This window comes from Anthonomus grandis, chromosome 9, assembly GCF_022605725.1.
Source record: "Anthonomus grandis grandis chromosome 9, icAntGran1.3, whole genome shotgun sequence".
In the NCBI taxonomy this organism is placed as follows: domain Eukaryota; kingdom Metazoa; phylum Arthropoda; class Insecta; order Coleoptera; family Curculionidae; genus Anthonomus; species Anthonomus grandis.
Window position 1 is genome coordinate 4,163,948 of NC_065554.1, and position 20,581 is coordinate 4,184,528.

Consider the following 20,581-nt stretch of genomic DNA (forward strand, 5'->3'; position numbering starts at 1 on the left):
TAATATTTCTTAAGTATTTTAATAATAACTTGAGACATCTAATTCAATTTCTTTGGCGCAAATTTGTTTGTTGCAATCTTCGAATTTTAATTTTTTGTTCTTTTTTTTCCATAATTTGGTGACAAGTGATTTAGCTTTTAAAAAGTCCTCAGGATATCATTTTAATTTGACCCTAGAGTAATATACATAAAAATATAGTATTACCAATATTAAAAAGAAAAAATTAAAAAAATGTATTATGATAATCCAATTAATCAATAAAATGTATGTTATTATAAAGAATCTTTGAAATATCATACATTTGATTAATTGCATTTAATTACAAATATAACACAATAAAATACTATATCACTTTTAAATAAGATATATAGAATAAGATGATACATGGCATAAAAGTCTTATTTGTACTTAGAGAAAGAATTGAACAATAATTTTTAAATTTGCTATAATGATGTCTATTTTGAGTGTATTTTTACCTTTTCCCTGGCAGAGTCAGGGAATGTGTAGCAGTTAAACAAAAACGGATTGGATGGGAAATAGTAATTATTGACCTAGACCCCACAGTAACTATTAATCTCAGATGCAGTTATTGTTGATGATGAATGATCAGATCTGTAATTATACAAAATTTGGTGTATCAAGAATATTAATTTAGTTTAATTATCCATACTTGTCTATATTAGCTTCACTGTTTGTACTATATACCATTTTGGAAGCTAAAGAAGTTTTTGCACTCTTCAGGAAAACTACCCTTGCAGCTTTGAAGGGTAAATCACTTGGTAAATTAATGTAATGTTAATGTAAAAAAATAGTTTTACACACATACCTAATTTAATAAGTATTAGGTATAAATAAAGCTTATATGAGTAACACTAATACTTTTTGTGACGATTTTTTTATACTAGAAAAATATATTAAAAAAAAAATTACCTTTAAGGTAGAGCTGATTTTTTTAATAAAGTCCGGCTACTGATAATATTATCTTCCTTATATAATAAATCACTTCTAAGGATGTGATCTGAACAAATATATTCTTTTTAATTGTGTTGATTTCGATTAATGAAATCCATTGTTCCCTTTGGGCATATATTAGGCAATTTATAATAAGTATTTGATATTTAATCAAAAAGCAAAAAAAATTACAGTAATAAAATAATATGTGGTGCCAATTACTATATATATATTATTATAAGTTGCAATATGGTAAAACAAAAAAAAAATTATCGACCAAATTTTAGGGAAAGACAAAATTAACTATACATACCTAGATATCAATATCTAAATAAATTTCAAAATTCTTTAAAGGCAATAAAAAATTAGTAATTTCATCTATCTACCTAATGTCTATATTAAAAAACATAACTATATATAGATAGGTATATGGGTATTATGCCATCTTTCTGCCAAAACAACAAAAAAAACATAAAATCCTGCAATAAAACCAGGGATAAAATTCTAGTTTTATATTTTTTATAGCCTATTGATAGATGAATATGTTTAAAAATATATTTAGATTTAAAAATATAAATATTTTGGTATTTTACACACACTTTCACATTCAAGTTTTTATTAGGTTTATATCTATAAGATCCCCTATTCTACGTTTATGATGATGGTTACCCCATGATGTGATGTTATGAAAGTATCGGTACTTACTTGTGAAAAGATCGGCTTGAATCACCTTTTTATCATGATGCGGCACAAACGACACAAGTTTTTGCCATCCTAGCAATTAAAAAAAACACTAAAATGTGGCCTTTTTCCTTTTGAAACCAAAAAATTAAAGAAAATACACGAATCCCGAACATAAACAAAAAGCCGTTTGACAGATGACACTATGCGTATGGCTCAGGCGCTTAAGTTCCCGTGTTGTCGCTTCAAATTTTTTAGAAACGGTTTTAGGGATAAGAATGTTAATAATTTTGTTATTTTTTTGCTTAAGGATATTATATTTATTCTTAAAATAGGTTAATTGTAGTATTTATATTTTTTAATTTAAATTTTCCTATAAAATACAACACAAGTAAGTTAAATTAACGTTATAATGGTTGTTAAAATATAGCAAAAAATTTCCTCTGTTGGAAATTCGCGTCGACTTGACAACAGAGAATCGGCAAATATGTTTGTAAACAACACACCCCTCTTGCCCCTGTGCACATGTTGGACTCAAACAAAGTTGTTGTTTACTAATTCTAGCCTTTCAATGTTCTAAGCTCGCGTCCAATAACATCGTATAAATACACTTTATAAATACATCCAACCAAACCTCATCAGGCTGATTTAGCATGGAAAAATAATGACAGTTTGCTATATAAACGTATGTTCGCAAATGTTTCGTTTTCCGAGATACGGGGTGTTAGTTTTTTTTTTAAAAATTGACGATTTATTTATTGCTCTGAAACCGGTCGAGATATGCATATTAAATTTGGAGGGTTTTAAGAGGTAGTTTTCGCGTATTTTTTGGCATTCCATTAAGAATTTTATGTTCACCATTGGCGCGCAACCGGGTAATATTCTCAATTTTTTTAAGGAAAAAATGGTACGCTACTTAGATACTTTAAATTAAAATAATTTTTGAATTCCAAGTTAAATTTGTGACAAAAAACTTCTCTTATCTTTCTTTGTATGTGGCGCCGTTTTTATACAAAAAAAAATCTTGACGCGTATTTTTCATTTCTTTAATACATTATATAGTAGGCTACTGGCAACATTTATCTAATATTAAATACAAAATGTCAACATTCATCTGCGAAATACGAAATGTCAAATTAGCGTAAATATTTTTTCTTTTATCAAAAAAAATGGAAAATTTTACAATTGCACACAATTTTTTTTTAGGTATTTTTTTAGGCTCACCCCCTAAATGATACGCATTTGACTAAATAATGAAAATTATGAAATGAGAACTAAATTCAGCATATGAAAATTGGGAGAATACCAAAATTTAAAATTTTTATATTTACCCGTTTCGAAAATAAGTGGAAAAAACCATCTTCAGGTGCCCCCTTTAAAAGGGGCGTAGCTCCCTTGGAGGCCGTTTGCCGATATATGTTTATAGGAAAAAGTGAGGTTATTTTTGACCAAAGAATACAGGGTTAGCGTTTTGTCCACTAATTTTGGGACACTTCAATTGAAATACTTTAACAAGGTAATGAAACTGTTGAATCTCATTCCATAAGCACCCGTGTAGAACACTGAAGTGACACTAAAAAATAAACTTTAAAACTAAGCCCTATTTTGGCCATGTCGGGTCCATCAGGAGACCTATATGCACAACTGCCTTCGCAGCCCACTGTTTTTGAACAAAACTAAGACCTACTGAACCGAAATTTATTTAGGGCGATTTACAAACACAGTAACAAAGAGTTTGTAGCAACTATTCTAAGTATAGCAAATAAGTTGTGTGGATATATTTGAGCTGTTTTTCTTTAATGATGTGTCGCAAAAGATTATAACCGAATCCACCAATTACGCCTTACTAAAAAACAGCGCAGATCCAAACATTTCTATCGATGAATAAAATCTTTTCATAGGAATACTTACCCTGAGTAGTATAAAAGAAATTACTGGAAAAATTCAGATGACATGAAAAACATCATGATATCAGATGCTATGAGACGCGAGAGATTCTTTAAAATTTGCAAATATATTCATTTTGGCGATAATTCTAAGATTGACCTAACTGACAAGATGTATCAACTTCGTACACTTAATAATTTAAAAACAAAATCTATTCAGCATTTCGTTCCAGAAGAGATTCTGTCATATAATAAGTCAATGAGTCGGTATTTCCAGATCTAACCTATAGACTATGAACAAATAGTTGGAAAGCCGGCAGCATGTCTCTTACATGTCTCTACAAATGATTGCCGAATTGGGTAAAAAAAAATAAATTAGATACCACTTTTTTTGTCGACAATCTGTTTACCACTGCAAGCCTTTGTATAGACTGTTTTTTAACATTTTTGTTTAGTATGTGTATTTAGAAGTAGACTAAGGCTTAAAGATTTGCTTTTCTATTTATCGCATATCAAATTTTGTAAAAAGCTTCAAATGATGCTTTGAACACCTAATGTAACAAGCTAAATGCTAAAAACTCGTTAAATTAAAAAACTTGCTATTCTCGGCTTTAATGGGTTAAATATTTGATGGCTGACCAATAAAAAAATCGCGTACGTCGAGTGCCGGTAAGCTCCCACCCATTTAGAACCCGAAATGCGTCCTCTAGGCCGTTGCTGTCACTTATTAGCCATTAGTTGAAAACGTAATATTCCTTGGGTATATTAATTAGAATTTTTAATTTAACAAATAGACTATTGATAGTATAAAACTATGAAACTAACAATAATATCACGATATTTTTAATGAAATTAGTCCAATTCAAAAGAAATTTTAATTTTAATTTTTAATACAAAAAATCAGAAATAATAGATAACGAAATTCGTAAATGAAGTCTGACAATCTCGCAAATGCCACATATTTTTGTTTTCTGATTTTTAAAAATTCTTTCTGTCTACGTCTATTCGCCGGGCAAACTATAATTTTATAAAGAATGTATTATACCTTAAGTGAAATAATGTATTTAGAGATTGATCTTAGTTTGTTTATAATAATTAAAAGTTAATGTAATTGGTTCTTCCTTCTTTCCAATATTATTAAGATAGTTAAAAACTTAATTGAATTGAGTTATGAAAGATCCAATTAAGTAGCTTTAAATATGAATCCGTACAAACAATATATAGAGGCAGATGTTATACAAAAGCAATTTTAGCTCTCATTACTAATAAGAAACAAAAAACTGAATGGATTGATCAATTTAAATTTACCAAATTGTGTAATACAGGTCTTTAGAGAAAATTTTTATTTGTAGATACAAAAATAATTCCTGGCACCTCGCAAATTCAAGAGAATATTTCGCAGCCTAATCCAAAAAATGGTAAGTGTTTGGTAAATGTTTCTATGTTTGTTTGTATTTGCAATAAAATCTAAATAACAAATTATTTACTTGAATTTTAAGTGGATATATTTCCTTCAAAACTCCAGTCTTGGAATAGATCAAGCATATGTCAACCAGTGAGTGTATGTTAGATATATGATAAACCATATATTTCTAAATAAAGAAAGTTAAAATTTTCTTTTAAACTTGTTGGTATCTACAGGGTGATTGAAAGTAAGCGGCATCCTTTCAGGGGCATAATCCTTGTATGAAAATAAGGCAAAAAGTTCATATTAATATGGGTCCGAAATTGCTTCCTAAGGGAGCTACGCCCCTTTGAATAGGACCCCTTGAAGACAATTTTTTCTCTATAACTTTAAAACCCTTTAAAATTAAATTTTGAAAATTGGTGTATTGCATAAACATTTCGTTGTGAATAAGATTCTAAATTCAAATTTTTTAAATTTTATTCAGGTGCGTCACATGCGGGGGTTGGTAAGGGTAAAAACATCCCTTTTGCTTTTACTATTTAGGTTATTGTGATTTTGTTTGAAAATTATAAAATTTTAGAGTCTTATACGTAAAAAAGGTACTCTTAGTTCAATTCGATAGATCGTACCATTTACGAGAAAAGCGACTTTGAAAATGTTCTGATTGCGTATGTTTATTGATGAAAATTAATTCGCATTACGATCGACAAAAAAGACACTTTTTAATCACATTTTATTTAACAATTTATAGAAAGTGTTAAAAATTATTACCATTCGCGTCACAGCAAGCTCTTAATCATTTTATTAGATTATGGTGCACACGTGGTAGAATTCTTGGATTGTTTTTAATTGTCTGAAATCCTTCCTCTATTCTTTGTCTGAGAACATAATAGTGGGTATAGGGCGGGAATAAACTAGTTGTTTTAGGTGTCCCCATAAATAAAAATCAAGGGGGTTTAGGTCAGGGTCACGTGGTGGCCATGGCACTGGACCCCCACGACCTATCCAGCGGTTTTGATAGGCATTATTTAAATGTTCTCTAGCGAGAATGCTAAAATATGGGGGAGCACCATCGTGCATAAACCACATTTGTGCTCGTAATTGAAGTGGTAGATTTTCTAATATTTGTGGTAATTCATTCTGTAAAAAAATTGTGTAAATTTGTCCATTAAGTCGTTGCGGCATAAATACAGGTCCTTTTAAATGCCCATCGATTATTCCCGCCCACACATTTAAACTAAACTGCTGCTGATGTGCCTTCTGTACCGTAGCATGGGGATTCTCATCCGTCCATAGGTGGTTGTTGTGGATATTGAAAATTCCGTTTCTTGTGAAGCCGGCCTCGTCAGTAAATAAAATTTTCTTCTTAAAATTTTCAAAAGCAACGCGGTTTTCTTCTAGCCAATTACAGAAGTGTACACGAGGAAGGAAATCTCGCTCTTCCAAAGCCTGAACCCGTTAAATATGATAAGGGTAGAGTAACATATCGTGCAAAATTCTCCATACGGTTGACTGAGAGGACCCTTCTTGATTTGCGATGATGCGAGTGCTCAAAGATGGATCTTCTTCAATACGATCTAGCACGCGTTCTTCTAATGCTAGGGTTCTGGCATTTCTTGGTCGCCCAACAACTTCCTGTCTTTGAAATGTTCCTTAAGCAAAATTTAAGTAGATATTATGCGATATTACTCACATTTTTGAATTTACCTGTTTCCCTTAAATTACGATCTACTCTTGCGAAAACCGTACGGTGTGGCACTCGTCGATTAGGAAATGCCTCATGATACAATCGTCTTGCTCTAATGCTCTTCCAAACATAATGTGAATATCAGCTTGTTCTTGATACGTAAAATCCATGTTTGCTTTTTAAACTTAGAAACACAAAGTACCAAACTCAACAAAGGCAATGCCCTTCTTATTAATAATAAATAGTAATTTGTAAAACACTCTATGAAACTAATTTTACTTTGACAAAGTAAATTGTATTTTACAATGACATTTATCAGTCATTTAAATGCCAAAAACCAAAAAACAACCGCAAACAACTTCGTTTTAAATGCGTATCCAGTAATTTTATTATGTATTAAACATGCGCAATCAGAAAATTTTTAAAGTCGATTTTCTCGTAAATGGTACGCTCTATCGAATTGAATTAAGAGTACCTTTTTTACGTATAAGACTCTAAAATTGTATAATTTTCAAACAAAATCACAATAACCTAAAGAGTAAAAGAAAAAGGGATGTTTTACCCTTACCAACCCCCGCATGTGACGCACCTAAAAAAAATTTAAAAAATTTGAATTTAGAATCTTATTCACAACGAAATGTTTATGCAGTACACCAATTTTCAAAATTTAATTCTAAAGGGTTTTAAAGTTATAGAGAAAAAATTGTCTTCAAGGGGTCCTATTCAAAGGGGCGTAGCTCCCTTAGGAAGCAATTTCGAGCCCATATTAATATGAACTTTTTGCCTTATTTTCATACAGGGATTACGCCCCTGAAAGGATGCCGCTTACTTTTGAATCACCCTGTATAAAGAATTTAAAAAGTTTTTACCTAATTGTTCGCAAATTGTTTCAGTCGTCTTATTTTTAGTGATATCGCACAAATGTAGTTAAAACAACTGGCTGGTAGTAAATTAAGGATACAAGTTAATAAACTTTTTTTTTTCAGTTAAGGAAGTTATTCCTAGTTATTCGAAAACTAAGGAGAATACTTGGCAGCATACTCGCATTTCTACAACTCTAGGAGGTATGATAAATGTCACAATAGTGATTACATTTGTTTTTTGCAAAATACCTAGTCTGTATTTTTAAATATAGTCAAAATCGCCCTTATCGTGCGGGTGTATCGGATTATCAACTTTTGTAGTTACGTTTCATTTCAATTTGCGCAACAACGTTTTTTAACTACAACGCGTCAGATAAACGAAACATATATATGCAGCGTTAATGTATCAAAAGAAGATAAAATGATAAATGTCAGTGGTTCTAAAACAATTACTTTCATAACAAACATGCCTGTCTCGTTTCGATTGACGGATGACATTATTTGTCACAAGATAATTTAAATTTCAAATTATGGAAAAGAAAAAGCCTTTTTGTGGATTTCTAAATCCTCAAGCCAAAAAAATGGTACTTAATGTTATTAATTACTTCGAGAACGAAAAAGAAAATAAAGGGTTGCCTAAGAATGTACAAGAAGAAGTAGCTAAAGCGCTTGGAATAAGTTTAAGAATGGTGCAAAAGGTTGTATATGGAAACAAGAACAATCTTATTCCCAAGAAGGAAAAAAAGTGTAAAAGGAAGAAGCTGAAGACTGAAGATTTAAGTGAATGTGTAAAAATGGAAGTAAGGGATAGGATTTATGAACTATATAGGCTAAAAATAAATATAACGCTGCCATTTCTGAGGGATGTTTTAAAGCAACGCGGCACTTTGGAAATTGGACTTTCTGCTTTATCAAAATTAATTAAAAGTATAGGTTTTCGCTATAAAAAAGATTACAATAGAAGATATTTGTGTGAACCACCAAATATTGTGAGCCAACGAATGAGATTTTTAAGACAATATACACAAAATGAAAAATCAAAGTTAAGGAAAGTGGTATTCTTAGATGAAACTTGAATATTTTCAAACGGGAGTGGAATAAAATCTCGGCAAGATGAATCTGTGAAAAGCGTGAAAAGAAAGGATGTGGAAAAGAAAGGATGTGGTCAGGAAAAACGATTTATTTTTTTATATGCCGGGTCTTCAACGGGACTCGTTCCAGGTGCAAGTTTAATTTTTTCTTCTAAAGTATGGATTATCATGACAATATGAATTGCAAAATGTTTGAAAAATGGTTAAAGGAACAGTTGCAAGAACTTGCAAGAACCTTCCTTAATAGTATTAGACAATGCGTCGTATCATTCAAGAATTTTGATTAAACAACCAAATGGAAGTTGGAGAAAAAGCGAAATTTATGAATGGTTAGTAAAAGAAAATCAGAATCCCTTGCCATATATGCTAAAATCCGAACTTCTTTCAATTGCAAAATCGCTGAAAAGACCAAAAATATATGCTGTTGACGAAATAGTACGTAATATGGCCATGAAGTTTTAAGATTGCCACCATACCATTGGCAGTTTAATGCCATTGAGCTTATATGGGCAGGGTCAAAATCTTATTATGAGAAGCATGTGGGTGCTGGGCTTAGATCTGACCAGGTTGAAGCTGTATAGATTGGGTCAAACGACAAATAATAAATCATAAAATTAAAATGTCATTTTAAAAGTGAGATTGTAACATGAACTTGCCTTTAAACAAAGAAAGCAGTGTTCTGGTCTCTGACTGCACTGCATCACACACAATACAAATTAATTGTTTGTCATTATACCAAAATGTATAGTTTCCCAATAATTATTACAAAAAACACCTTCACACATAAACAAAGAAGAAGACAAGATCAAATAATCGTTAAAAATTAGACTCTGTGCCCTCAAATCGACAAATTAGTATGTTAGGCACATACATAGGGTCATGCTAAATCGTATACTAATTTCTCAAAAATTTAGGTAGCAACCATTTTTAAATGAAATATGTACAATTTAAATGAAAGGTTAGGGAGGCATTTTTGCTCTCATAAAAAAATATAAAATGCTTAGATTTAGATATTATTGCGTAAAGAAAAATTGTTATTAAGAATTCCGTCTATTTCGGACAATTTTTCAAAAAAGAAAAGTAAATATTATGTCTGGCAACTTAGCAGAAAATCGGGGATTCTAGGCATATACCGATGAGGCGTATACCCAACGGGCTTTATACTTATGGGCTTTTTCATGTCATTAAAGGAAATAACCAACGTATGTTTTACATGTCGAATCTCGGATACGTAGTATTCCGCAGACATTTTTACGGCGTTAAAGGCATCACGTCAGTTAATAATTATGATCTAAGGTGTATACGCGGCTTTAATATGTCACATGACGGCGTTAAATGTATTGTCAAACTCTCACGGAAACAACATTTTGGCAGCCACTGATTTTTCAATTTGATTCATATTACTTGGTGACCTTTGAACCCGCACGATAAGAGCGAAGGCGACTATACTTAATTATGGCTAACTTTTTTGAATAAACTAATGATCCTTCAATGTTTAAGAAGATGGATAATTTGTTTTATATTTCAGATAAACCATTAAAAACTTATTCTCGTAAGAGGCTTCACGAAGATGAGATCGTCGTTGGTCAACGTGAAAATGTTAAATTTGTAAAATACACTCCCAGTTCCCAAAGCACACGGACAGTTCCAAAGAACATTGTAGATTATCCAGATACCGCATCTTCTACAAAATCTATTATTAAAAAAAAATCTATAGTTTTAACTTCATTAGAAAAAAAGTTAAAAGCTCAAAAAAATGAATATTTACGTCTTAAAAAGAAGGCAAATCTAGCGTCTAAGAACTTTTTCGCCCATTTATTAACAGGAAAAAGTACTGCTGTTAAAACATTAATTAACATGCAGTTATCCCCAACGAAGAAAAAATTTTGGACGACCAATGAGCGACATTTGGCACTTTCTTTTTATTATAAGTCGCCTGCATGTTACAAGTTTTTAAGAGAAGAATTGCGGTTTTCGTTGCCGTCCATTCGTACGATTCAGTCGTAGCTTCGAGTTATGTATTTAAAAACTGGTTTGGAAAATATCTTGACAAAGAAAATAAACTAAAAAAAAGGTCGGAACCTTCGAACATTGAAAGCCTAGAATTAGCAAGCAATAAGTTTGTTTGAGTTCAACATGTGCCAGGGGTAAGGAGGGTGTTTTGTTTATAAACATAGTCATCGATTCTCTGTTGTCAAGTTTACACGCATTTTAAAAAGAGGACATTTTCGGCTATGTATGAACACATATAATAATCGTAATTTAACTTATTGATGTCAGATTTTGGATTAAAAAAACCTAACTAAAGTATAAATAGATATATGTTATTCTAAACGTGAAAATAGCATCTTTAAAGCAAAACAAATATTAACATTTTTATTTCTAAAACCGCTTCTAAAAAATTTGAACTGGCAACACTACAGGCAAAAGCTGATGTCATCTTGATAAACGGCTTTGTTGTATAATAAAAACTTTAATAAAAAAGAAATTTATTAAGGAATCTATAATAATTATAAATTATTTAATTTCCATGAAAATGCTTTTTATTAGATAAGTACCTTTACTCTAACGAAGTACGTTAGAAAAACGCATAAAGAGTTCATGAATGGTAACATTGTTTATAATTTAAAGCGTAATATAATAATAAATATTTATCATGTAAATATTTTTCGACGTCGTCATTGGTCAATCAACAATGCGATCGGGCGGCGTTGCGATGTTGTTGCCTTTTTCTCTAATATAGGGACGTTTGACTTCTTTATAGAATATCTTTTCATATTTTATGAAAAAAAAAATGTTGTTAAAGAGGAATATTATTATTTTGCGCCTGTTAAATAAGTGATACATTTTTACGATATTATAAAGTAGGTTTTTTTGTCATTTCTACATAAGCATTTGGCATCATTGCATCAGAGATGTTGCTAGCAAACAAACGGCCCATAGTTCAATTGCAATACTAATTCTTTCAATGTTCTAAGGTCGAAACCATGATAGAAGAGAACGAGCATGTGTAGTCTTTTTTAATGCAATTAAATAAGAGCCTAAGTCACAATATAATAAATATTATCATCCTAAGCAACACGCGAGGTTTATTTTTGGTTTACACGTTTAAGTATTAAGTAAGTTAAGCGTTTAAGTATGGTATATTGTTTACTATTTAAAGACTATACTATAGACTATTGTTTACTATTTATATGTTTAATAAACAAATATACTTACCATTAATAAAACGTTGAATATTTAGTTATCGAAAACTAGTATAAAACCTTTATTTTAGTCGTTAAATAATTCTTGATATCGTCGACGAAATGTGTTAGCTGCTATCTCCAATTTAACAAATTTGTCAGGAGAGCATTAAAACGTCATAGAAATATTTTAAGACTAGCTGCAGATAAAAAACTGCTAGCATATTATGTCGGCCCAGTAATATGACATCTCAAAAAATAAAAAAATCCAATTTGTATTACAGATATTTTTTTATTAAAAAAAATTGGAGATAGCAGTTTTTCACCTAACAAAAAAAAATTAAAAATTTTTATTTAAAAAAAAAAAACAAGATTAAATCTTAAAAATTCAAAACTAAAAGTTATTCTTATTATTAAACATAAGTTATTGTTATTTATAAAAGGCGATAAAGGAAAACTAAGTGTATGGTAAGTTATCATAGAAATCATAGTAATCTGGTGGCAAAGTACTCTTAATATGTTGTAGATCAGCATATTTTCGTGCTTTAATGGGTAGTCTATTTCCATGTAACTGCTTTAGTTCAGTCCAAGCTTTATTTTGTATCACATTTCTTCTTTGAGGTAAAATTGTCCATTCATCACCAAATCTTTCTTTATAAAATATTTCGCCCTGGGGTGTGTACTTTAAAGCACGTATATCTGTAACTTTGCTGTCTCCTTTAACTCTTCCTGGACGATGAGTTTTATAAGCCATAACATCGGAAAAACTCTTAAAAAATGTGTGTTCCTAATATTGGACAATAAAAGGTTTAGGGTTACGTCGAGCAGTCATGCAAAGTTTTATGTATTCAGCCGGAACATTTACGATTTTTTTGCGCAAGTATCTTTCTATGCAAGAATGCATGCTATCTGCCTCCATCCTGGGTGTGGCCAGGTTCCAAAAATGTTTGTATTATGGTTATTTGTTCTATAACAGCCATATTTAATAACGAGTTTGCCATAACTGCGTTACGATTTTGGTAACTGCATGCATCGTTGTATATAATTATTTCAGCTTTATCGTTTGCCTTTATAGAAGGTAACATTTTTTCTTTTCAAAAATATGCCCAAATTGAAGCAAATTCTTCGGCATTAACACCTCCTTCGGTTTCATTCCATAGAAAACAGAAACCGGCATGGTTGATTAAATTATAAAAACACATGTTGTGAACTTGGAGTTTCGTCCTATAGTACAAACTGCTCACCTGTTATTTCGGCGCTAACAAAACCGCTTGCATATCTGCAGTTAAAACACATGCTTGTTTTTTTTGTCTGCCTCCTTTTCTAGTCTTGCTTCTTCTTTCCTCGAAATGTGCAACTGATATTCATCTTCACTAACTTGGCTTACTTTATATCTTGTACATTTTTCATATTCATCTTTTTTGGGCCTAAACAAAGCAAGGTTTTTCAATTCAAAAGCCGTGTTAAATTTTGTTCTTGATAGCGGCTTAATCTTATGTCGTGACTTACACCAATCTGTTGCATAAAATTGATAAAGCGATTGTTTTGATGACCATTCTGGTAAAAGGTATTTTTTATTGGTAGACGCCCTACAATAGTGGGATTCCATTACCGGAAGAGAATTTAAAAATGCTTGTAACTGTTCATTGCGTTCTAGAAATGGTGTAATTCGATCCTCGTTTATTAGTCTTTTATCGCTTGGGCGCTTTGGAGTGTCTTCATTTTTAAAGTCATTTTTCCAATGAAGGACTGTCCATCTACCTATATCTAATGTGTTTAAAAACATGGTTTTACAGACTCTCACATTAAACTCGTCAACTCTTAAGTGATAGATCAGTGACTGGGATCTCCTAGATTTTTCCGTTTCTTTTCTATTTCGATGTCGCTTTGTTCCTTGAGCTGTTACTGTTGTATTTATGTACACTTTCTTTTCACCCCATGTGAATTGTTTCCAAAAAGTTTCAAATAATTTTATGATGAGAATCTTATGCTTTGAGTCACTAAATTACACTTCAATAAACCCCCTTTTCTATTTTGACATTCACACCTTTTCTTCATCTTCTTAGGTTCTTTCGGCTTCTGATAAGTCAATTTATTATTGGTTTTTACCCAACCTAAATACGATTCACTTTTTTTTCGTTGAATTTTGTTTTTTTCCGCAAACCACTCCATCTTATTTACTTCAAATTTTCTCTTTCGTTTTTTTTTGTAAATCCTCTAACTCTGAGCTAGTTGTAGACCTGCCTGAATACGGTTCTAAAGTTACGAGGGTCAAGTAAAAAGTAAGGTTCCCACATTTTTTTCAGGTGTAAGACATTTTTTATTGAAATTGCGAATTACACTATCTGAAAGCTTGGTCTCTTAGCTACTTTTCTACATAGTTGCCAAATTTTTCTACACATTTTTGCTGTCGAGAAATCCACTTTTGAAAACCTGCCTCTAAAACCTCCGCCGCCAACCCGTTGAGGTACGTGGTGACTGCATTCTGGACCTCTTCGTCCGTAGCGAAGCGTTGTCCACCCAGGTGTTGCTTCAATTTCGGGAACAAGTGGAAATCGCTCGGTGCAAGATCAGGGCTATAGGCAGCTTGCTCCACGATTTTCCAGCCAAATTGTTCGATTAAGGCTTTGGTGTTGCGAGAGACGTGTGGGCGCGCATTGTCGTGATGGAGCCTAACGCCCTTCGTGAGTCTTCCTCGATCCGGCGATTTTGGATGGCTCTTCTGAGTTTCTTTAGTGTCTTGCAGTATTTTTCCGAATTTATGGTGGTCCCAGTAGGCATGAAATCCACGAGAAGGACGCCTTTACGGTCCCAAAAAACCGTTGCCATCACTTTTCCTGCGGAGAGCGTCTGCTAGAATTTCTTCGGTCTGGGCGAATCGGAATGGCGCCATTGTTTGGACTGTTGTTTGGTTTCCGGCGTGACGTAATGGCACCACGTTTCATCTCCCGTTACAATAGAGTCCAAAAATTCTTCGGTATTCTCGGCACATTGCTGAAGAAACTCCCGAGCACACTTGACGCGGTTCTCTTTGTGGGTTTCTGAGAGCATATGCGGTACCCACCGCGCACACACCTTGCGATAACCGAGTTTTTCAGTCAAAATGTTGTCGATTGTTTTCTCTGAAACCTCAGGCACTTTTTCAGCCAGTTCCCGAAGCGTTGCTCGCCGATCCTCCTGGAGAAGACGCTTGATTTTTGCCACAACGTCGTCGGACACCGATGGCCTTCCACTTCTTGGCTCGTCGTGAACGTCTGTTCGTCCTTCGGAAAACTCCCTGCATCATTTACGGACGTGTTGCACACTGATGCAAGCTTCCCCATAAATTTCTGTTAACTGCCGATAAATTTCAACAGGCGGTAACTTCTTGGCGTTGAGAAAACGGACGGCGATTGCGGGCTCCATCTCGAACGGCTGTCAGGCCGGTACTGAGCGTCGTAGCGACTTTCCCGGCCGCTAAGAATGAACAGGGGGAACAGACGCACACGGCGGTGTTGCCGAATTTCGCCTAGCAACACGCGCGGCGGAGCTACAGCATTGGGAACCTTACTTTTTACTTGCCCCTCGTATTTCCATATTACTGTCATCTGAAATTTCTTCGTCAGGATCAACTAAACGTCTATTTGGTTCTCTCAGGGGTGTCACATTTTTTTCTTTTTGAGTGCCTTCTTTTGTTACTAATGATGTGTTGCTTGCTTCCATATTTTCATTATTTGCTGGTAGGATTATATCCATAGAACATTTATCTATAATATCCAAAACTGTGGCGGCATAAGAATCTTCAGATAAGAGCGTATCGCTTGTAGGTACAATGTCACCGGAATAAGAAAACACTATCTCTGTTGTGCAATTTTCCATTTTTTCAGTGGAAAGTACTTCCAAAAATTCAAATCCAACATTATTTTCAACTGCAGTTAAGCTTATCGAAGGAACATCAAAATAATTTTCGCATTCTTTCACATCATTCTCAGCATCTTGTACAAAATTATAATTTTCTGTGAAGTTTATAATCTCATTATCTACAGAGGGAGCAATCTCTTGGCTATTATTAAGAATCGAAGTTGATGGTTCTTTATAGTTGGTTTTATTAGAAGCTTCTTTTGCCACGGCAACCATTAACTTTCCACGGGTACTCATCTGAAAGTTAAGAACATAGTACCGAAAAAATGGTTTTTTAATAAATGATTGCAACAATTATAGTTTAGTGAATAAAGCTAATTTTATTTTTTTTAAATTTATTATAATTATTGTACTAATTAAATACTAACGAAACGATCTATAACCTATAACTCGTGTAAAGAGAATAATATTTCATTCAGTTTATACCAACTAAAAATATTAGGCAAAACATATTTACAAATAATAATGAAATATTAAATGTTTTAATAACATTTTTTGAATAATTCTTTAATTTAATTTTTTTCGTTATCTACAAAAAATATTTAATTATTACATTAAAAAATCTTTTTTGTTCTATCATTCAGAAAGAATGCAAAACTGCTTAATCCTTTCAATTAAACTAAATGCCCAAATATTTACAATGTAAAAGCCGCTAACTCCATTCTAGTAAATGGTGATAATTTTTGATCAAAACAATACAAATTTTTAATAGGTAACAATGTAGTTTTGATAAATTATGTTATAAAACCATTGTTTTATTCGTACCTTAGCCATAAACAAACACTAGAATATAACTAATTTCAAAAAAACTAAGAAAAATCGTCAAAAATACAAGAGCAACAAAACCACGTGCACGTCTACACACAAATCGTAATGCAAATACTGGACATAGCAGTATTGCATGTGTCAAATTTATATCGGGTGGAGGTAGCAGGGATTATTGAGGCCAAAAAATACGCTAACGTGTCTCTCAAATGGATGTAGCGGTTTTGCTTACGAAAGCAAGGTTTTTTTCTAATATTAGTCATACAAAAAACCGTTTTGGTGAAAAAGTGGAGTTAGCAGGTTAACACATTTCGTCGACGATATGGAATTTTTAAAAAAGGTTAAATTGTGGTATAATATCCTGACTGTCCAGGAACTCTACCGACAAACTTCACAGGGTGATTCTCCAACAAAAAGGAAGAAAAAAATGGTTATGTAAATGTATGTTCTAAACGTCTTACTTTCAGATCTACAAGGTGTTAAAACATTAAAAAAAAGTTTTTTTTTAAATAACTTTACTTCCATCGTAGATATTCTTGTTTTAAATTTGCAGATATGTTTTATGAATCATGGGGTACTTTTTGACGTACAAAGAAAAAAATTGATTTTTTATCAATGGCTTCCATAAGGGATTTATCGTAAATATTATTTAATAAAAAAAGTACACCCACTGCATTCTTCTAAAATAAATTTTATTTTTAATCCTTGTTTAGTTTTAAGCAAATTTGTATTCTTGAGTTCTTTTATTTGTATTTTCTGTTTGGTATAATTATTGTGTGTCATACACGTTAAGGCATTTCCTAGTTTTTTTAGATATCCCTGTGTTTGATATTTTATTATTACACTATAAGATATATACTTGTTTGAATATATCATATGCTACGCACTGGCATATATCGAGGTCATTTCATCAAATATTTGAGGTGGAGTAATCGAGTTTAAAAACTAGACGTAAATTCCATGTCAATCTTTTTAAATGGCGTAAGTTTCTCCCTTTTATAAACTGAATAGTATATTATACACATATATTCTACTATTTTTCAATATTTATCAATCGCATATTTAGTTTAATAAATATGCGATTGATAAATATACCAAATATTTACTGAAAAATCGTTAAATAAATATATATTTAATAATAATAATATAATGTGTTGCTTGGTATTTTATTGAAGGATACGAGGATTTGGGATTTCTTGGGCGAAAAAACGAGGTTGCCAACTTCGTAGTAGTTTTTTTTATTAATGGCACGTTTGAGAATTGAAAAGTTCAGATATACTATTTTACTTCAAATGGGCTAATAAAACGGAATATGCTGGCATAAATAATAGCATATGCATATGTTATTCAAAAAATATATATGTGATGTACAAAATATACAACTTTTCCCAGTCACTCTAGTTTGTGATCAGGGCACCAACTATAGGAGTTCCCATTGTTAACATTAACAATTTTAATGTATTTTCCATGTTTAATATTCCTCGCTTACGAAAACGCCTAAGAAATAATAAATCCGAAGTTAGAATTTCGAATAACTGGAATTTCTGTATCTTGGCAAGAGGTTATTAAAACGTACTTATTAGATAAAGAAAGCAAAACCACCAGAGCATTACCGAAAATTACTGATATCCACATAAATTCAAATAATTGGCAAAAAATTAGAGTTAAACTGGCTACCCAAATTTTTTACAATTCATTTACATCTGCAATAAAAACATATTTCTATTTGCATGCAATTGACAGTGATACTGCCGAAAACACTGCAAACTTTGTAACACCACATTTGACTCTCTCAATAGTAAAACTTTATTTGATTCAAATCGTGATAGACAACCTACGTCGTAAAATAACCTCAAATTTGATCCTAATTATTTTAGCTCAATTGAAGCATTAACAGATTTATTTGGACATTTGACAAACTCTTTTGATTGTTAATATTTGTAACTACGCACCTCTATCAAGATCCCCTAGAGAATTTATTTTCAGTAATAAGAAATAGGTGTGGATACAATGCAAAGCTAAGAAGTGTGCAGTAGTTTCGAAGTGCTTTGCAATGCAACATTAATACACACCCCACAAAAATTATAGCATCACTTATTATTTCTTAAATATTTTAAATTTTTTGCCTGTTTTTTTAAATTTTATTGATATTGATAATTAATCACCAAATAATACGACTTTTGCAATATTTATTTTAAATCAGTTCAATCTACAGAGGACAAACATTTTGATATACCAAAATATACAAAAATTGTACAAAACATGTATACAAAAAAAATGAACTTTATTTAAGCCAATGAATTTCTAATAGCGTGTGTTACCGACCCTGGCTCTAATTACAGCTTCCATTCGTCTTCGAAGGCTTCTAAACAGGTTCTGGAGGTATTCTTGCGGCACGTTTGCCCGGAAGTCAAAAAGAACATTTTGAAGATCATCTAGTGTTCTTATTGGTGCTGGATGTTGCTGAATTTGCCATCCTAGATGGTCCCAGACATGTTCTATTTGATTAAGGTCCGGGCTACGTGCAGGCCAATTTAGGGTGAGTATCTCGACCTCTTCTAAGTATTGCCGAACAACTCTAGCAGCGTGTGGACGAGCATTATCATGCATTAGCACAGAATTATCACCGATATATGGCATATACATGGGGTACATACATATGAAGAGCCAGAGGGAATAAGGATGAAAGTGCATGAAACATAAAATCGAAATATCGATAAAATTGAGGTTGAAACCGTTCAACAAAAAATTCTAGCAGAGATCGCAAAAGACTGAGAAAGAAAGATGAGGGTCCAGTGACTTTCATCGATATTTCCTCTTATTATCAAGAACATACGGTTTTTCAATAAAAGCTCAATTTTACAAAATAAATCTTTATTGTTTGGTGACAAAATGGAGACTACGAAATAAAATAGAAATTCTCAATTGTGTGGCAGGCTGCAAATGTACTCCTGTGCCGATTCTCCACAAAATCTTGCAAGCTTAGTTAGGTCTTTGAACTTAGCACCTGATAAAGGGAGTAGACCTGAAACATGACAAACTGGATAAGGTAAAATCTCATCGGAAAATGCATACAAATTTATACCTTCGTAAGAAATTCCAGGTAATTCAAACTTCCCCCCAAACCCCCCAACTTTGTATTGTAAATTCAAACAATATTTGGCACCAATGGTTTTCCGACGATATCAGCTGACTGCCACTCCCCGTTGAATGTTGTCCGGAAATACATAAGCCTTGGATTTTCCTTTGAAAATTTTATTTCCCTAATAACTCTAGTTGGAAAGGGACATTTTTTTTGTAAAATGTATTTAGAAGCACTTCCCATTGCCGGAAAAAGTGTTGTTAAACATTTTCAGTTTTAAAGGGCGATGGTTTATTCCCGCACTTAACTCGAAAGCCTCTATCCAGTCTTGCCGTATTTCTGCTCTATGCTTTTGATTCACTGCAGCGAAGTCCTTGTCGCACTCCATATATGAATGGCCTCGAATCGGAAATGTCATTTGAATAAAGTCTAAACGTTTCTGGAAATGTATAACATAATGCAAGTATCTAAACATAGTCCTGTTTTTATTTTGTCCTGGGCATGAGTCACAGAAAATGTTTAGTTTCCTCGTTTGCTGATTAAGATGATTGTACAGCATATAATGCAATAACGAACAAATATCCGAGCTTCCCTTTTTGCCTATTACTTCTGGATACGTATAGAAAATAGCTTGATTATCCGATAAAAGGTGAATAATAAATGTGTAAATTGACAATTGACGGCAATAATACACGTCATTTGTGGAAATGTTTGGAACTGGCAAGTTCTTGGCATAATCGATGCATATTGATTCCATTTCCATGGTCTTTCTACTCTCATTCTTCGCAGCTGTTTTCCTTTTGTAAAAGGTATCTGCTTTCCTCCAATGAATATCTTTATCCAGTTGCAGTTTCTTCAGTTAAAGTCTTCTGAGAATTTCAGCAGTACTTTTTTCCGTCTTTGAGAGTTTTCATTGAAGATTTTGTATTTTGACGTTTATCTCGTCACAGAAAGAACAGGTATCTGAACGAGGGTACCCAAAACTAATGTTGAAGTTCTTGTTAAAAATTTCTCCATAGCTGTCGTAAGATAATTTCATATCATGATATTTTTGTTTAAACAGTTTATGCATTTTTGCAACA

At 32.4% G+C, this 20,581-nt stretch overlaps 1 protein-coding gene across 4 annotated transcripts in view; it reads left to right on the top strand.

Moving 5' to 3' along the window:
* Nucleotides 1-11,797, top strand: part of LOC126740745 (uncharacterized) — a 56,052-nt gene extending 44,255 nt beyond the window's left edge. For all 4 annotated transcript variants that reach the window (XR_007661983.1, XR_007661982.1, XR_007661981.1 and 1 more), the window contains 3 exons: nt 4,871-4,936; nt 7,600-7,677; nt 10,096-11,797. Coding sequence is in view for 1 of the 4 variants with exons in the window: in XM_050446905.1 (XP_050302862.1) it covers nt 4,871-4,936; nt 7,600-7,677; nt 10,096-10,574 (623 nt within the window). In the remaining 3 variants the exon portion in view is untranslated. The remainder of the gene's footprint in view (nt 1-4,870; nt 4,937-7,599; nt 7,678-10,095) is intronic.
* The last annotated feature ends 8,784 nt before the right edge of the window (nt 11,798-20,581 follow it).